The sequence below is a fragment of the Phyllostomus discolor genome, chromosome 4, assembly GCF_004126475.2.
Source record: "Phyllostomus discolor isolate MPI-MPIP mPhyDis1 chromosome 4, mPhyDis1.pri.v3, whole genome shotgun sequence".
Taxonomy (NCBI): Eukaryota; Metazoa; Chordata; class Mammalia; order Chiroptera; family Phyllostomidae; genus Phyllostomus; species Phyllostomus discolor.
The window spans coordinates 22557040-22575823 of NC_040906.2; the positions used below are offsets into that span (position 1 = coordinate 22557040).

General features: G+C 41.4%; 1 protein-coding gene across 3 annotated transcripts; it reads left to right on the forward strand.

The window, feature by feature from the left end:
* Positions 1-440: 440 nt before the first annotated feature.
* Positions 441-18552, forward strand: C4H2orf80 (chromosome 4 C2orf80 homolog). 3 transcript variants are annotated; one of them, XM_036022962.1, is made up of 8 exons: positions 441-1095; positions 3380-3461; positions 5206-5288; positions 6609-6696; positions 7097-7168; positions 14050-14137; positions 14427-14548; positions 17887-18552. In XM_036022962.1, the coding sequence occupies exons 1-7, from the start codon at positions 1055-1057 to the stop codon at positions 14507-14509; spliced, it is 537 nt and encodes a 178-aa protein (XP_035878855.1). In that variant the 5' UTR covers positions 441-1054; the 3' UTR covers positions 14510-14548; positions 17887-18552. The 3 variants fall into 3 exon arrangements, with proteins under 3 accessions (XP_035878855.1, XP_035878856.1, XP_028366633.1); XM_036022963.1 differs by lacking the exon at positions 17887-18552 and having other exon boundaries at positions 14050-14196; positions 14427-15149; XM_028510832.2 differs by lacking the exon at positions 17887-18552 and having other exon boundaries at positions 14427-15149.
* Positions 18553-18784: the final 232 nt, after the last annotated feature.

Below are 18784 nucleotides of genomic sequence, written 5' to 3' on the forward strand. Positions count from 1 at the left end.
TGATTGTGGTGGGGTGGGCAGTTCAAACCCTGATGGGTAGGCTGGCAGGCTGGAGACTCAGGGAAGAGATGCAATTCAAGTGTAAAGGCAGTCTGCTGGCAGAATCCTTCTTGCTGGGGAGAGGTCAGCCTTTGTGTGTTTTTAAGGCCTTCAACTGATCGAGTGCAGCCCACCCACATAATGGAGAGTAATCTGCTTTACTCGAGTCCACTGATTTAAATGTTACTATCCATAAAACACCTTCATAGGAACATCCAAAACAATATTTGACCAAATATCTGAGCACAGTGGCCCAGCCAAGTTGACATATTAAATCAATCATCACAATCTGCTTTCAATCTTTTTTAAGAAATAAAACATTGCAGATACGGTTGATATATCATTTATACTGCTCCCTGGGCATCCCATTCAATAGTAATAATTGAGGTGGGACCCCGTCACCTGAAATCCAATTTCTGGTTCGATGTTGGGGTAGGAAGTGAATACACAGCCTCACATTTGCTGAAACCACATGTTCTTTCAAGGAGCTCCTGGCCGTCAGAGGTTGAACATGGTTTCTATAGAAAACTATTATAAGCCATTGCAGGACAGCGAGTGTACTGGGAGTCACTAGATTGTATGTGCACAGGGTTCAAACATAACTCTAATCACAAATCATCCATTTTTGGTTTGCCAAAAGTGGCAAACCAAAAAAACTGGCACAAGCCATGCCAGTTTTACTTGCTAGTTTATTACAAGGATAAGTAAATGATGAGTGTTGGCAAAATTTGGAAGAAATAAGAAGCATCAGATATACTCAACGTACAGTGCACTGGCCTCCAGACAGCTTCTGACCTGGGGCCTGCTGGGTAAGAGGCCTGAACTCTGCACATTCTCAGATCCCTTCCAGAGCCTGGGACTCCATGACTGGTATTTGGAGTGATAGCATCCCTAACTCAAATTCTCTCTCATTTGCTGCTGTAGCTTTTAGGCTCACAGAAGCCGCTGTCTTCCCAACGGGTATCAGGTGCAGTGTACGCTGCAGACACCTGCTCAGCTGCATGCCCCCTTAATCATGGAAAGAAAGCTCCTAAAGAAGGAAATGAAAAAGCTCTTGTAAGTATGATGGAGAATAACTTTCATTTATTATACTCAGCATTTGGTGGGTTTTGTGTCATAGATGGTCTGATATTGGCAAGAGGGTAAAAATGTAAGGGAGATTTTATTCCCGCACTATTGGGGAAAAAAGCCCGATGATCTGGCCTCTGACTCGGCCTGAGAGGCCTCACGTGTGGGGCAAAGCCAGATGCTGACTCTCTTGGGAGGATGTTTCTGCCAGCAGCAAGCTCATCCGAGGCATCCCTGTTCCAGAGCCTAAGATCTGGGACCACGGCCCAGTCAGCCTGTGCTGGGCAGCGTGCGCCTTTGGAAGAGCTCTGCTGGAAGAGGATGTCGGGGAGATTTCTGAGAACGGTACCCAGTGGCCCAGCATTTAAATCGCAGCCTCTGCCTCTTTCATTGTCAGTCTGATTGACTCAATAATTCATCTGTTTCTTCTTGCCATATGAACTTTTATTTTTAAACAAGCAAAGAAAACATTAAGTTTTCCCAAGGACACATTGTTTTCTCCTATGCTACCTTTTATTTGACTTGGTACTTAATTGAGAGGTTGGTGAAAATAACAGATCACATAAAAAGGAGGAGAAAAAGGCTATGTCTTATTTCACATGTATTTATAGGGACAACAATAATGCCCTTTTCATCAAAACCTTATCACAGTCCCATCGAAGGTCCTCTCCCAACCTACTAAGATAATTGTCTTTTAACAAGTCCTCAAAAAACGCTGGAATAAATTATTCACAAATTCACACATGTTTACAGGTTTGTGTTTCCAATGTAATAAAGAACAAACCATAATCAGAAATGCCAATTCCTCCACATGGAACTGAAATTTCAAAAGTGATATAAATGTAATTTTATAGCCCAAAATACCTTTATGATACTTTAAGTAAAGTACATTGGAATTACAAAGAAAACATTTCAGAAATTTTGTCAGTCTAAGCTTAATGAGTCAGAAGAGTTTTAGAAGGCAGGAACAAGGTAACTTGCCCAAAGTTTATAGTAAAGACCTTAGCAACCAGAAGCGTGGCCTTATGGAGAGATTTGGAGACATGGACCTCAGAGACCCCGGGGCCCTGTATCCTGCACCCAGTTCCTCTCCCCAAGTTTCCCAGAACAGCACCCCCTTCTGTTCCAGGGCCCTTATTCTATCCTCACCTTATTAAAAATCATTGTTCTGAAAGGACCTGATAAGGATACACTAAACTGAAATTACTCATGTATTTTTATGCATAACTCCTCCTAAGGATATTTGTATTCTAACAGGAAAAGCTTTGGGGCAAAGAATGCATCTGTAGGGAATATCATATACCCAAAATTGATCAACCATGAACATTCTGCCTGAGTTTTAACACGGACAGCAACAGATTCTTGATTTTAAACAGTGGGTCTCAATCCTTTCATTTTCTGTTTCAAGTTGTTTCTGCATGTGGGGATTTAGCATACTCCCTTGCTTTCCTATAAATTTTGTGCCCACATATGAGTTTAATTTTTAGATAAATGTGATTTAAGTTAATCATGATTGGACATTTTAAGACCGCAGCATTGCAGGATTGCCTTTTATTTATTTTATTTATTTTTTTAAAGATTTTATTTATTTACTTTTAGAGAGGGAAAGGAGGGAGATAGAGAGAGAGAGAAACATCAATGTGCGGTTGCTGGGTGTTATGGCCTGCAACCCAGGTATGTGCCCGGACTGGGAATCGAACCTGCGACACTTTGGTTCACAGCCCGCGTTCAATCCACTGAGCTACACCAGCCAGGGCACCTTTTATTTATTTTTTAATAATTTGTTTGTTTGTTTGTTTTTAGGGAGAAGGGAAGGGAGGGAGAAAGAGAGGGAGAGAAACATGGATATGCAGAGACACGTGGATGGGTTGCCTCTCTCACACCCCCAACCTGGGACCTAGCCCACAACCCAGGCATAAATTCTGGAATAAATTATGCACAAATTCACACATGTTTACAGGTTTGTGTGACTGGGAATAGAACCAGAGACCCTTCGGTTGCAGGATAGATGCCCAACCCACTGAGCCACACCAGTCAGGGCTAGAATTGCCTTTTAAATCAAAATACTGTTATTCTGGTAATAAAGAAGCCAAATTGTTATTTATTTTTCTTTAAAAAAAAAGAAGGAGAGAAAGAATGCGAACTCATCTCCCAGAGCCCTCAGTGACCGCTCCGGTGTTTGGCAGAGGAGGGTGGGACGGGCAGGAGCCCTCAGCTGCAGACGGACCCCGTGTCATTCCCAATGGTTCAATCCTGCTCTCTTGCTTTTAAGGGGAGATTATATTGGCATCAGACTTCGGGAAAATGAATTTGACCCCAAAGGAAGAAGGCAACTCACCTTTCTAGATGATATGGTAAAGCAAGGCATGCGGGTGCGAGTCACGTTGTGTTACGTGTGTGTGGAGGGGGCGCGGCCAGGATCTGATGTGTATGATAACAAGGCCAGCCCTGATCCTCCAGGATGTCCTTTCTCATCTCATCGAGCATTCTCCATTTGGTCTTTTCAACTCATTACACCCAAAGCAACAAGAATGAGAAAATACAAGTATGAGACATTTGCTACTAGAAAGATTAAAAAGCAAAATGGGTACAAGGGCAAACATGATGTATGATGTTAAAATTTTTTCAGACAAAATTAATTTTTATATAGTTCTCAAATACAATACTGGGTCTGTTTTCTTTTTTCTTTTTTTCTTTTTTACCATCTGTATTACTGGAAAAACCAAAGAGCTGAGTAATCCTAAAATTCTTTCTGTTATTATTCATGTTTCAACTCAGGTTCATGTTACGTGATGAAAGTTCACTTCACATAAATTCAGGAAGAAACTGTTGTAAAGTTCAAATTCAAAAGAAATGAGTAAACCCTCAGCTTTTTTTATCCTGCCCATCTGCAGTTGTCACACTCGTGAGGAAGAAAGGCTCTCACGCTCCTTCTCCCCATCTCCCTGTCTGACTTACCTGGAGCTGAATAAGCAGTTAAAAGTGCTTCTCTGTGCATGTATTAGATAGAGAAATTAAATCGATTAGATAATTGCTTCTCAAACTTTAATGAGGTCTTATTACAACCCTGTTGTGATTCAGGAGGTCGGCAGGTGGGGCTGGGAATTTTCATTTTTAATGAGTGAAGCCAGCACTTCCAGTCCATGCATCAGTCTTTGAATTACGTTTCAACAACTGATCATAGTCCATTTTTTTCTTTTCTTTTTTTCCTTCCTCCTCCTCCTCCTCTTCTTCTTCTTTTTATTCACTTTTCAGTTTTGTTCAGCTCCTGGAAGATACAGAAATAATCACATTGTTTAGAGAATGTTGGAGTGAGATAGAACCTGAAACCCATCTAAAACACAAAAGCTAAGCTGACCCTCCCTTTTCTGAGGTTGACTGTAGGGACGGACGTTATCCTCAACTTCAGAAATTGAATTGGTCCTCAGCTTTCTAGATAAGACTCTTAGCAGGCCATGTGATCAGGTCTACCTCAGCCCTTCGCTCATGCTGGCCCCTCTACCTGGGAGGTCCTTGTCCACCTCTGGAAATTCTCCTCATCCTTCAAGGCCCAGCTCCACAAAGCCTCCTCTCTGAAGCCTCCCAGGATTCCCCGGGTGGACACACCACTTCCCCTGTGTCCCTGGGAGCACATTTTTGTCACTTTACTCACAGAATTAGAGAGCGTCCTCTGGGCCCTTCTTCCTTCACCTTTGCCTTTTCTATGTTAAAATTTTAAACAACTGAGGCCCAGAGAACATCCATGGCTCACCTAAGGATATACCATAAGTTGCTGCTCATACTTAGATTTGAGCCCTAATTCCCTGATTCCCAGTTTAGTATTCTTTCCAAGAACCTGTTCTTTCTTTATTGGTTCGCATAAATCAAAAACAAACGAACAGGAAAAAAAACACCCTGCTCTAGTGGGAGGTAAATATAATGCCTGAAGATCTCTAGTGATTTCTGCCTGAGCATCAGGTTACTGGACAAAGACAATGCTCCTCACCATTGTGGACCAAGTAGCAGAACAGGCTTAGCAGTGCCATTGTCATTGGGTCCAGGAGGTACTTTGGCTAAAGTTCACGCCCGTTCCTTTGCTCCCGTGCTCCCTGCTTCCAGGCCCACTATGACTTAGCCATCAGTGTTGCTTTGCAATGGCTGGATCATTCGGAAGACTTAACTTGGCTGGAGTGGGAGAAAGGGTAAGTTGAAGTACTTTTTTTTTTTAATGCGTGACTATGAGTAATGCAAAAGGAAGTTCCATCTTGCTTCTTCCGCCTTCTGCGCTCTGATTTGGAAACGCTGCAGGGGAGAATCCCTCTCCAATAAGAAACCTGAAGAAATCCCACAGTTCTCACCTGGGAGAAGTCACATGGTGCTTCCATTGGTTACCCCTGTGTTAACTGGTGTCTTTCAGATGAAAGTCTTTCTTGCAGACAATGTTCTCCCTTAGGAATAGGACTGTGCTGTCTTGTGAACGGGCCATGGTTTTTCAGACGGTCAGTTCTGTGGGTAAAGGCTGCGAGCGTTTCATAACGACCATGGAACACAACTTCTTAAGCACTTAACCAGATATGGACCTGAGTTGAGCCATTTGAATCATAGAATAATTCCCTTTCCGGGATTAGTGAGTGTGCCAGGCAGACACACTCAATTGCTAAGAACATGAAAATAATAAGACCAGAACTGCATAGTTTATTTTAGAAGCCAGTTATTTTTTTTTTCTCTCTGTGTTTTATGGCCTTAGAATGCACACCTAGTCTTGGATGGCTGTATCAGTTAGACTGTAGTCATAATAAGCAGAAAATCCAGTTTGAGCAGATTTAAGACTTAAGGAAAAAAGGAGGGGGAGGAGATTTACTGCTCCTGTGTTTGAAAATCCACGGGTAGGTCTGGCTGAGGCAGGGCTTAACTCAAAACTCAAACATGTCATCAAGATCTGCCTCTTGACCTTTTCCTCTGGGTAGACACTATTCTTAGTTTCAGCTAACTTTATTGTAAAATTCAGTCCAGAGGAAAGTGGGTTTTGTTTTTTTTTTAAATTATAGAATTGTGTCGCAATAGCTCTGTTTACCCTGACTTGTCCGGGGGCACCGCGGGGGATAGAATAGCCTGACCAGCTTAGTGCACAGTGTGTTTTCCAGTCTCTGGAATCCAGGGGTTTGTCAGCTTCCCTCGAAGCACATAGGCTTACAGTGAAACAACGCAGTTTGCCCCAAGCAAATGGCCACAAGAAGAGAAAGGATCTAGTTGGCAGATCCATGATTGTCCACCACAGTGACCAGTAGCCAATGTGTCACAGCTGGGAAAACGTGGATAGATGAGGGCAAATTGACCACCACTGTTGGAAATTTTGAAATTCAAAGTGTGTTCTTTACCGATGGTGGATTAATGTATCGATTTTGTAAACGAGTGCATAGCGTGTGGCCACTGGAAATTACTGATGGGTTATTATCACAGGCTTAGGTGTCAAAACAGCATGAATAAACCCTCCACTCTTAATTATTCATGTTCCCTCTTAGGAAAAGACCATTTCGTGGCAGACCCATATATCCAAACCATAGAGAAAGAGAAGCAATGATTTTATCATCTTATGCTGGAATCCTAATGGTAAGGAAGAGAACATCATTTGCATATATGGAAATGTATACTTTCTATGCATATTTGGTATTAATGCACACTTATATTCCTTTTTAACCAATGCTTGTACATGTTTAATATTTATCAATATTAAATGTTTCCTTTTTAAGATATAATAAAAAGACATTGACTTCTACATTGTACTGTGAAAACATTTATTTAAGGAGAGAAAAAAACCTAGAATGAAATGCATAAATAATTGGATTCTGGAAATTCTGGTTTATCCATTTACCCAGAAGTTATGCGTTTAGTGCCCGTGCCTGGCAGACACAGTGCGGACATACTGGATCTGTAACAGTTTCGTTTGGTACTAAAAGAAAAGTTGTGATGTGCTGATACATTTGGTTGTTGTTATCGTTGTCGTTAACAGAACAGCATCCCAGTTGAGGAAGTCTTCAAAATTTATGGGGCGGATTCTTCTGCCAGTTCTGCTGCTATCAAGGTAGGGGAGACCTGAGACTATTCACAGAAAGGATTTTTAGAGAGAATTTCTTTATTTCATACATGTATAATGTTGTATGGTTAGGCATGAAATAACCGTTTTGTATCAAAATGTACAAAACCAGAGGTAGCTATAGCTTACTTGGGTAATAAAGGTTTGTAAAATGCTTCCCTTACGTGGAGGACTGTATTCATAGTAACACATGTGTTTGGTTGATGAAAGGCTGAGTAGAAGCAGAAAATAAAGCACCAGGCTTAGAGTCTAGATGCTGCCTACGTTTCCGATGAACAGAATTTCTTACACTTTTTGTAATGTAGACCTGGTAAGTCCAAGTGCCCTTCACTTGTGTGTTAAGTGCCATAACATTTAGAACTAAGACAAGATCTACAAGGGTCATTCTCCTGACAATTAGTTTATTGCTGCGGCATTTCTCCCTCCCATCAGACTCCTTTGAAACCCTGCAGAGCAAGTGGGAGCAGTCTGGGAGTTCAGACACCTGGGGCTGAGTCCCCACTCGGCTATTGTGGAGCCCGGGCCCTTTCCCTCTTTGGCCTTCCTTATAGTGATCATGGAGCATTCTAGATGAACTTCACAACAGTTCCGTTTTGCAATTCACGAATGTAGGAACATTTAGTAAACACAAATACAGGCTGCTATTTGGAGGTGAACTGCTGATCCCTTTGCCTTTAGATGCCTCTAGAAGAGGGAAGGGGAAAGGAGGATGAGGGGGGCAGGGGTGCGCAGCAGGTGGGAGTCGGGGAAGGCAGCAGGGAGAACCCGCCCCTCGCACCCAGGCCTTATGTTGCTTTCAGTGCCCCCACTGGATTTGGAAGGGAAGCTGGGGCAGGGGCAGGGCTATGGCTACAGGAACACCTGCCTCCCTTGTTGTTTTCCCTGCAGACCATACTGCAAATAGCAGGTTTGTATAAATTCAAGAGCCCAACAGGTCCAGCTTAGGAGTCGAGTATTTACTACATTCTGTGACTTTGAAACCAACTGTCCTGCCCTCTGAATCCATATGTAACCTGGCTGTCATCCTGAGACTCCAGTTCCCTTGATCATTTTTCAACTCTGCTCATTCATTCAATGTAGTTGTAGGTGCAGGGAATTCAGTGGTGAGCACGTCAGATATGGGGGCTAAAAAATACTAATACTTTTCCTCCCACCTTCTAAATTCTTCTGGCTGAGCTCATCACCAAATTTACAGAGACAGATTAACAGGAGAAAGTCAAAGCTTAATACATATGCCCAGGGAATTCACATAGGCATGGTCATTCTATGAAAATCCCAAAGACACGCAGCACTGGGTATACGTGACATTTCTGGACAAAGGAGAAAGGGGGGATTAGATTTCAGAAGTGAGAATGAGTGATGCACAGGTAGTGAGGGAGAGCAGAGCACACGTGACGGGAAATCCTGGCTCGGCGACTCAGAAACAAGGGGACCCAGGGGGCATTTAGCTGGCAGCTATCTGCTTGAAGCCCTTGCGTTGACCACACTTAATTCGAATGAGGCTGAGGCTACATCCTATGTTCTTCTTCCTGAAGCAGGTTTCTCTGTCTGATATCTCTAGGGCAGGAAAGGGGGAAGGGTCTAGTGTTCTTTCTGAGTCTTTTGTTTCTTAATAAACAACCAATATTGAACAAGAAGCCCTGGGAAACCCTGATGCTTAAAGGCAAGCCAGCCCATCTCTTCCTACCATCCCTTATTCATTCAAGAGCCTTTACTCAGCACCTGCTCCATTCAGTTACACACCCTCTCCGTCCTCGCAGTTGGTGGCCAACAATAAAAGGCCCGGATGTGCACGTAGACTAAACAACGACCAGCTCTGAAGGGGAATAGATGATATCCTCATAGGGGGTGTTTCCCTCCAAGGGCTGCATTTGTTCATGGATACAGGTGACGTGTGTTGGCTCACTTTCTGATTTGTATGAGACAGAGAGTTTGTATAATGGGTAAGCACTAGGATTCCAAAGCTGGACTGCAAGGGTTTAAACTATAGTTCCACCAGCTGCAAGCAGAAAAACCCTGGGCAAGTCATCTCGGCCCTGATTTCATTTGTAAAAAGAGAAACAAGAAGATGAGGTTGTTGTGGGAAATGAAGTGAATTTGCACCAGAAAAGCCCTTAGTGCTCAACACCCGGTAACCTCAAAATACTAGCTGTAGTTAGTTCAGGTTCTGGTATTTGAGGGTTAGGGATCTGGTTTCCTGTAAGTCCCACTAAACCACGGTTTCTCAGTTTTTTAAAGCAGATCATTCTTTGCTGTGCATGTAGGGGGTGGAGTCAGAAGCTGGCCCGTGCCTTGTGGGATGTTTAGCAGCATCTCTGGGTAATGCTCTACCCATCAGATACCAGCATCCCCCCCTCCCCCACTTGTGACAACCAAAAATGTCTCTTGACTTTGCTAAATGTCCCTTCAGGGGCAGAGTCACAGCTGGTTGAGAACCCTTGTTCTAAAAATTCAAAAATCAAATAGCTTGTCAAGCGCCCATGTGTATTATGAACATAATATAAACTTTGCCTATTTTAAGCAATGAAATATCACTAAAGCTGTGATATGATTTGTGCTACAGATGTAAGATTCTGAGGATCATCTGCCCCCTGGGGGCCTCCCAGCCACCCCCTGCTCAGGCCCTTCTCTGGAAAGCATATCAGCTCCATGAGGGACTTCCTGGATGTCTTAAATTAGCAGTGAGCAGAACCTCTCAATCGAAATATAGCATTTCAAATATTGCAAATCATAGGAACTTTTAAAAACAGTCCTTGAGGCTGAATGATTTCAAAAAATTTAACTGGGAGATGGGTTGCTAAAAAAAAAAGTTGTTGCCAGGAGTTCTCTAATTGCTGCATATATTGGAATGACCTTTGATTCCTTCTGGTAAAATGTCTCCTAAGCAACACCTAAACTTCTTTCAAGCACGAGCTGAAAGCCCTTTGAATACTAATCAGATTATGTAGAATTTCCAGCCACTGGAATTGGCCGCAAGGGGCAACTTGGGCCTGTGCGTAGGTTTGTTTGATGGCTCTCTTCAGGAAGATTTGCTGCCACCTGGTGACAGAAAGACATCATGGGCCCGGCATGGTTCACCCACTTTATTAGCTTCAGGTTTTACTTCCTGATAGGGAGCTGTTTTTGCCAATGGGGAGGCATTTTCTGCTGAGGACTTTGGACCTGCAGAAAAGTCAACTAAGGGCCTTACATCAGTGAGGGTTATACAGATAGTTTCAGGTAAATATAAACTGTCCGACTCAGTTTTAAACTGGAGGGAAAAGAACATAGGTCTCCCTCCAACAAAGCAAGCAAGCAATACAGATATTCTTCAGCCCCATTTGCTGGAGAAAGGGCCAAAAAGGACAGGGAGGCCTTTCACATCCTCATCTGCTTTTCCTCCCCCTCCCCCTTCTGGTTGGAAGAAATTTTTGCTGAATGTGCTTTGGACATAATTTGGCACTCAGGAAGTACTTGAATTGAGAAATAACAATCGTAATTCTACTTCCACATGAACACAATGAAGATATTAGTAAATACCATTAAAGAAGAGGATATGATTAACTCTAGGTCTAGGATTTAAATTTCATCTACTTTAAAAATAATTTTTATTGTTCTATTACAATTGTCCCAATGTTCCCCTGTTGCTCTCCCTGCCCCCTCACCCCAGCTACATTAACTGTTTCCATGACCCATCACATTGTCAGTACTCACAGCGTGAGCTGGAAGTGACCTTTAAAATCACTGGGTTTTATCTTCTCCGGTAAATAGGGCAACTTGAATGTGGAGAATGTCAGTCTTGTATCCTCTAAGGGCAGAAGTGTATCGGGAATGAGGTGTGCCTTGACTTATCAAGGGGAGTCACTTCGTAAGTTATATAAGTGTCCAACCACTGGGAGAAAAGAACGACACATAAGCCAGTTTGTTCTCTCTCTTTGTTTTGTACCTGGCATACATTATCCTGAAGAGCTATTATTATAGCCATAATCACCCCATATTTATATAAAACCTCCTTGCAATTACTTTCTCTGTTTCATGGTCATCTTTCTGAATGGATTATGTGCTTCCTGAGGTTAGAGGTCATAGTTTCTGCTTAGATTTAATTACTTACAATGCTGGATACAAAGTAAACTCTCAATAAATATTTTTGCCACTGAAATAGAAGACCAAGGTCAAAAACAGAAGTACCTCTCCTATGGTGGCTCTAAACCGCTTTGCCAATAAAGAGAACACATCCTCATTTATTGTTTAAGACACATTTTCTGTGTTATACTGTACAACCAAAAACCCATATTGATAGTGAAAAACAGAAGCTGACTTCTCAGTTGAAAGTTGGAGGTGGGCTGCCCGGGGCCGGTACCACAGTCCCATGAAATTGTCAGGGACGCAGGCGTCTTCCAGGCCTCTGCTCAGTCGTTCCTGTTGAAAATTACAAAATAATATATAAATTTTGCCCCTTTCTTTAAAAAAAAGACCTCCCCCACAAAAAATACCCCACCTATGTACAAACCACACGATGATCTTAGAGCTCAAGTTCCTGTGGAAAACTCAAACTATTTTAAAGGATTAAGGGATGCCAGGCATGTGGGAACTGGATCATTCTGAGTGTGGCCTTTAACAGTTGTGAATGGTAAAGATAGAGTGGAGAATTTTCTACTGACCTGAAAATCAAAAAATAAGTATTTGTTTTGTGGTCCTTGTTTTTGTGTGTGTGTGTGTGTGGTGTTTGCCTCGGTTATACATCATGTAAAGGTGTCCTGTTGACGAAATGGCGTATTTGTTGAAATGAGTGCATAAAAAGAATTGTGTAATCAACTTTTGCTCCTTAGAAATAAGAGTTCTGTACATATAAAATGGGAATCTCTGTCAGTGAAAAAGCAGAAAATCAATGAGCTTGCAGTGGGATGTTAATTATTTCAGGCCGCCTGGCTCTGATCAGTTATTTGTCAGCAGTTAGTCAACCTTTTTCTAGTAGATGAGACAGGATCCCATAAAGGAGTTGGTGGCCAAGTTGTTGCCGTTGGTAACTCTGTATGAGAGAGAACTGAGCCAAGGAGAGAAATGATGATGGGGATGATGATGATGATGATGATAAATATAAATAATAATTATTATAAACTTTAAAGTTACTATATTGTACTATGTACCAAACACTATTCTAAATACTTTACACTGTCTACAGCTATACCACCCTGAACACACCTGATCTTGTCTAAATACTTTACATATGCTAGCTCTTTAATCCCTACCACAATTTTATAAGGTAGGTAATAGTAGTATTATTATCACATGAAAAAACAGACAGAGTAGTTAAATGACATGCCCAAGGTCACACATCTTGTAGATGGCGCAGCCTCCATTCTGATACAGCCAGTTTGACACAACAGTCCACGCTGTCAACTACTTTTGCCTTGACTAGCATCATAGTTCAACTACTTAATAACATTTGCGTGTCTCCTATGTGCTAGGCACTCTCTATAGCACTAGAGATTAAAGGTAAAACTAGTTTAATCACCTTCCCTCCTTCCACATTCCAATCCATTCTCCACACAGCAACCAGAATGATCTTTTTAAAAACCTGAATAGAGCTCTGGTTGGTGTAGCTCAGTGGACTGAGCGCAGGTTGGGAACCAAAGTGTCCCAGGTTCGATTCCCAGCCAGGGTACATTCCTGGGTTGCAGGCCAGAACCCCCAGCAATCGCACATTGATCTCTCTCTCTCTCTATCTCCCTCCCTTCCCTCTCTAAAAATAAATAAATAAAATCTTAAAAAAATAAAAACAGAATAGGACCTTATAACACTACCACTCTAAAATATTTCAGTGGCTTCCATTGCACCCTGGAGTCAATTTCGGTGAACAGTTTCATTCCGTGACCAATAAGGACCCGTGTGATCTGGGTCCTGCCTCCCTCTCAGGCTCATCTACAAGTTTCTCTTTCTCACTACACTCTAGCCACACACTGGCTTCCTTTCTGTGCCCGAAAAGCATATTTCAGGAAGGCCTTCTCATTCCCTCTGCCTGGAACACTTCTCTCCAGCTCTCCCATGGCTGACTGCTGCTCACCCTGTGAGTCTCAGCTGAGACTCCGCTTCTTCCTTCTAGAGGCTTTAGAGAAAGCCTCTTCTGTCCAAAGAGATGACTATCCAGTCACTTCCAAGCCCTTCATTTTGTTCAGTTTATTTATTAAATGTATCATGAAACATATATCCCCCTGGTTGCTTAATAGTTTATTGTTTGTCTCTCCCCACTCAGCTCTAACAAGGCAGGAACCTTGTCTTACTAACAACAACTCCTAAACAGAGCCTGGCCCATAGTAGGTGCTCACGGAACACATGTTGACTGAATGAAAGAAAGAAAGAATGAATGAATGCACAGTTCTAGCTTTGAAGAAGTTTCCAGTGTAGTGCAACAGGCAGCAGACTGTAACTCTAACACATCGGGTTTGTTCTCTGTGACAATATGCTTTGAATGCACAGATGAGTGAGTTGATAAATGTGCCTTGGGGTGGGGTGGGGGGCAGGAAGCCAGGATGGGAGAGTGAACATGTGGAGACTCAAGCAACTTTCTCAGGAAAGGTGATATTTGAGCTACATTTCAAAAGAAAAGTAGGAGCCTTTAAGAAAAGTAAGAGCCTCTAAGCAAAAAGAAGAATGTAGCTATCCTAGGTAAAGGGAACTATCTGAAGAGCACCAGCATGTGAAAAGGAACCAAGCAGGGGGAACAGAAGACGGCGTGTGAATGTGTGTGACAATAGACAGGAGCCTCACCAGAGGACTGCCAGTAATGTCTAGGACCACGGGTTGGGTAAACAGGCCAAGCGCCCCATGCAGCAGGTGTTAGCAACACAAAGTGTATGCACCTTTTCAGAGTAGGACTGTTTTCCTTGCAGGTTCCCCGAGCTCCACCTTTCCGCCTCTCTTTGCACCCTTTTGCCATGTTAACAGCGCCCCAAGCAGCAGAATATGCCCGCAAACAGAGTAAGCCTGTTTACTTGCATCTGCTGAGGGACATTTCAAACAGGAGGGGAACTCACAAAGTAAGGCCAGAGTTGTTACGCTAATAACATCTTTCTGGTTGAAATAAATAGAACCAGTGGCATTTATGATTTGATCTTCCTCTATTATCGAAATCAGGGAAGTTTTATTTCTTAGACCTTTTGGTAATGGGAGCAAAGCACTCACAAAGGGGAAAATCTAAAACTGTGGGTGGACTCATTTTTTCTAAAAAGTTTTTCTGTACAGTTATGGTTCCTACATGTGTCTCTAGGTTTCAAGTTAAGAAGGGGAGCCATGAATAAAAATGCCGCCAGCAGCTCTGCAAGGGAAGCAAATGCCACGGAGCAGAAATGATCAATACATTTATCTTTGGACACACAGCCAAAGAATGAAGTAGGTCTAAAAACACAAATTGGATCAAAATGATACCAGATGTTTGGGGAATACTTTACTTATAATGTTTTAAAAGTTCAGCCTCTAGAAGTAGATGCTCTGGGTTTGTACCTAAAACCTACTGTGTGACTTCAGGCAAATGACTTAACCTTTTTGTTTCTCAGTTTTCTCTTCTGCAAAATGAGAAGAATAATGGTACCTCACTTTTAAGGTTGTTGGGATGATTACCTGAGGTTATGCATGTTAAGAGGTTAAAATAGTGCTTGCACAGAGTAAACCCTAAAATACTAACCATTATTATCTTTTAGCATTTGAGAGATGCTATTCACAAGTTAATCAGCTGTTATTCTGTGGTTTCAAATAAGTGTTTAATGCTTATAGTAAAAATTTCAAACAATACAAGAACTGTAAGTGAAAAGTAAAAGAACCCCTCTTCCCCCTACCCTTTCCTACTTCTTAGAAATAACCACTTATCTTGTGATAGTCCAATGTTTCGTGTGCTATTTAAATATTGCTATATGTGTACAAATATGTCATGTGATATTTTTGTGATACTGAAATATTACTGTGCATGTATGTCTTACTACTGCTTTGTTAGAAATAACCAAGAAATAAATGTAAAAAACAAATATTTTTATTAAAGAAATAATTACTTTATAAATGCATGAAAAATATACTTTCACAGTTTATTGTTTGAAGTTTTCATTTTATTTACTTGAGCTTCTTAGTCTTTTCCTAGTTTATAGCTTATGGATATTATATCATGTTATATTATTAGCTGATAAACAACTTTTTTAACCTCAGGATGAAACAATGACTCATTCAGAAGTTTCTGTCCTGGCTGGTATAGGTCAGTAGATTGAACACAGGCCTGCAAACTGAAGGGCTTCGGTTCAATTCCCAGTCAGAACACATGCCTGGGTTGCAAGCCAGGTCCCCAGCAGGGGGCATGCGAGAGGCAACCATACATTAACGTTTCTCTTCCTCTCTCCTTTCCTTCCCCTCTCTCCTTCCCTCCCTTTCCCCTCTAAAAGTAAATAAAGAAAATATTTTTTAAAAAAGATACAGAATTTTCTATATATTTCCAGCCACTGAATTTCTTCATAAAGGAAAAAAGGAGAAATTATTATTTTTTTAAATATCAAGAGACAAAGATCTTTTATTCTTTTATTTTTAAAAGATTTTTATTTATTTATTTTTAGAGAGGGAAGGGAGGGAGAAAGAGAGAGAGAGGGAGAAACATCAATGTGCCGTTGCTGGGGGCCATGGACTGCAACTCAGGCATGTGCCCTGACTGGGTATTGAACTTGTGATGCTTTGGTTTGCAGCCCATGCTCAACCCACTGAGCTATGCCAGCCAGGGCAGGAGAAATTATTTTTAATAATTGAGGTATTCTGGCAAACAGTTTTAAATATTTACTTTGTGCTATATGGGTATTAGTACCTTGTTTATTAATCAAAATGTGTATGAACAATACCACATCCTAGGAAAGTGTCAATATTGGGCAGAGGCCTAGGAAATGAATTTGGAATGGACAGGGTTGTACCAAAGAGCTAGACAACAGCACACTATAGTGATTAAGAGTGTGACCTCTGGAGTCAGAGAGCTAGATTTAAAAACTGGTTCCTCCACTTAATAACTTGGGTGAATTATTAAGAGAATCTCTCTTGTGCTTCATCTATAAAAAGAGGGTGGTAGCAGTACCTACCTCATAGCATCATTACAAGGACTAAGTGAGTCAGTACACGTATATGTGGAAGGGCATAGAAAAGGGCCAGGACTACAGCAAGCAATAACACGAGTGCTCCCACTATCACCACTGCTGAGGAGCCCACAATACCATGGAAGAGAGGAGGACACAGCGAGAGGGCAGTTTGAAGGATCTGGTCTCCATTTCCACACAGAAGGATCTTGGGTATCAGTATTCCACCCTAACAAGTAAAGAGCTGAACAGACTGAATATTCAACAACTCTTCTTGGAAATGTAAAGAAGGGGAGGGCACGGGGTAACCTGCTACCCCCAAGAATAAGAATGGTGGATGGATGGGTAGAGGGGTAGAGAGATGTGCTGATGCATATTAAAGTGAACACGGCAAACAGCATCAACAGGTGATGGGCATACGTACCCTATTGTACAATTCTCTCAACTTTTCTGTGTGAAAAGTTTCACAATGAAGAAAAAAAAAGACAGAAGTTGTCAGAGTGGACGAAAAAACCAACACCCAATTCTGTGTTGTCTAAAAGAAACCCACTTGAAATAAAACAACACATATAGGTGAAAAGTAAGTAGATAGAGGAAAAATATGACATGTTAACACTAATCAAAAGAGAGCAAAAGCAGCTATATTAATTTCAGACAGAGCTGACTTCAAAGCAAGGACAGCTATCAGGGATAAAGAAGGGAACTGCATGATGATAGAGGTTTGTCCTCCAAGGAGACAACAATCCTCAACATGCATACACTGAACAACAGAGCCTTGAACTACGTGAGGTAAAAACTCATAGAGCTGTGAGGAGAAACAGATGAGTTCACTCTCCTATCAGCACTCCTCTATCAGCAATGGAAGGAGAGCAACTTAAGTTTACATTCAAAGCAGTAGAGAAGAAATTCAAACTAATATTCTGCAAGAATAATACACAACTTCTGACAGGCAAAGAAATGATTTGCTTTGGGTATAGTCAAATGAGGTATAACTTTTATTATTTTCTTTTCTTTGAGAATAATTTTGAGCTTAGAGAAAATTTGCAAGAACATTTCAAAGAACCATATACATTTTACTCAGATTCACTGATTGTTAAGTTTTGCTCCATTACTTATATACTTCTCTCTGCCTCTATCTCTCCTTCTGCCCTTATCTCTTTCTGTCTGTGTATAGACAGATACTTAATTTTTCTCATCCATTTGAAGTTACATCACCATATTATTTTACCCCCAAATACTTCAGTGTGTGCTTCCAAAAAACAAAGTCATTCGCTCACATAACCCCAGTACAGTTATCAACTTCAGAAAATCCAATGTGAATGCTTGGATCTAATCTACCATCTGTACACAAATTTTGTCAGTTGACCCAAAATGTTTTCTTTCAACATTCCTTCCTTCTGTATAGAATCCATTGTAAGATTATACATCGTATTTAGTTGAAAAATATAATTCCATTTCTAAATTGGCTCAGAACAGTTCTGTGGCAATCCCTCTGTACCCACATTCATTTAAACCCATCTTCGTCAATAACTTAGTATCTGACATTTGACTTTAACGCCTGTAGATTGAAAGCGAATGTCTGTGTCCAGGTTGAATTGACATGCTTGACACCAAAATCATCTTTTTATTCTGCAGGTCAGTTAAGAGCTCAACATGGTACTTCATAATAAAGTCTCTGGGAGAGGAAAAGAAACATCGTCTTAAAACTGCAACACTTGCCAGCATATTTTTCTTCCCAGTTAGCTGGGACACAAACTGCACTGAAGCATTATTTTTGGACGTTGAGTTTTCTTCTCTTAGCATCATATTTCAGGGCTACATCTGGGCTGTAAAAATGTGCATATCTTATGCTACTCCATTGTGAGTGGAAGACTGTTGGTTGGAGAATTCTAAGAACATACAGTATTTCTATGTCGGAGCAGGCTGGCTTTGAAGCATATTTTACAAATGCGTAGCACTGAATACTGCAGAGTGGTGGAGCAGGAGGCAGTTTCCTAAAGTTTCAACCCAAAATAAAATCAATCTATCACTGATTGCCTTCACAATGTTGCCATATGGAAACATTTAAAATCATTTCAATAGAGCATTATAAGAAAAATGGGCGTAGATTTTCTCTTAATAGGATATTGTGACTAGGAGGAAAATATTCTAATCTTTCAGTACCTTTCGCCAGTGCTGATTAGGCAGATGGCTTAGCTTGTACATATGTGCAGTAACAATTTATGAATGTGAACACAGACTACACTTTTCTTAAGGATTTGATATGCTATCTTTGCAGAATAGTTTTGGCCTTTTTTTTTTAAGTGTGCAAAAACCACGTGGTTTGTTGGCTTCTGCGGAAGATGGTGCTGTGTTTCACTGTGAGTTCGTGTTTGGAAGAACCAGCGCAGCCTTTTTCATGCTGGAACTGTGACCGAGGTGTCCCAGCAGGCCTGCAGCGTTTGGCAGGGGACAGAGGAGCACCTCCGTGACATGTGCCCTCTGGCTATGCTGCCGGGTGTCTAGCTTCACAGAACTTTGTCAAATTTTCTTT

Excerpts from the sequence above, each read along its gene's own strand:
- C4H2orf80 (XM_036022962.1), top strand. The coding sequence starts at position 1,055 with ATGGAAAGAAAGCTCCTAAAGAAGGAAATGAAAAAGCTCTT. Across the intron at positions 7,169-14,049 it reads CCAGTTCTGCTGCTATCAAG|GTTCCCCGAGCTCCACCTTT; the intron begins GTAGGGGAGACC and ends TTTTCCTTGCAG. Across the intron at positions 14,138-14,426 it reads AGAATATGCCCGCAAACAGA|GTTTCAAGTTAAGAAGGGGA; the intron begins GTAAGCCTGTTT and ends ATGTGTCTCTAG.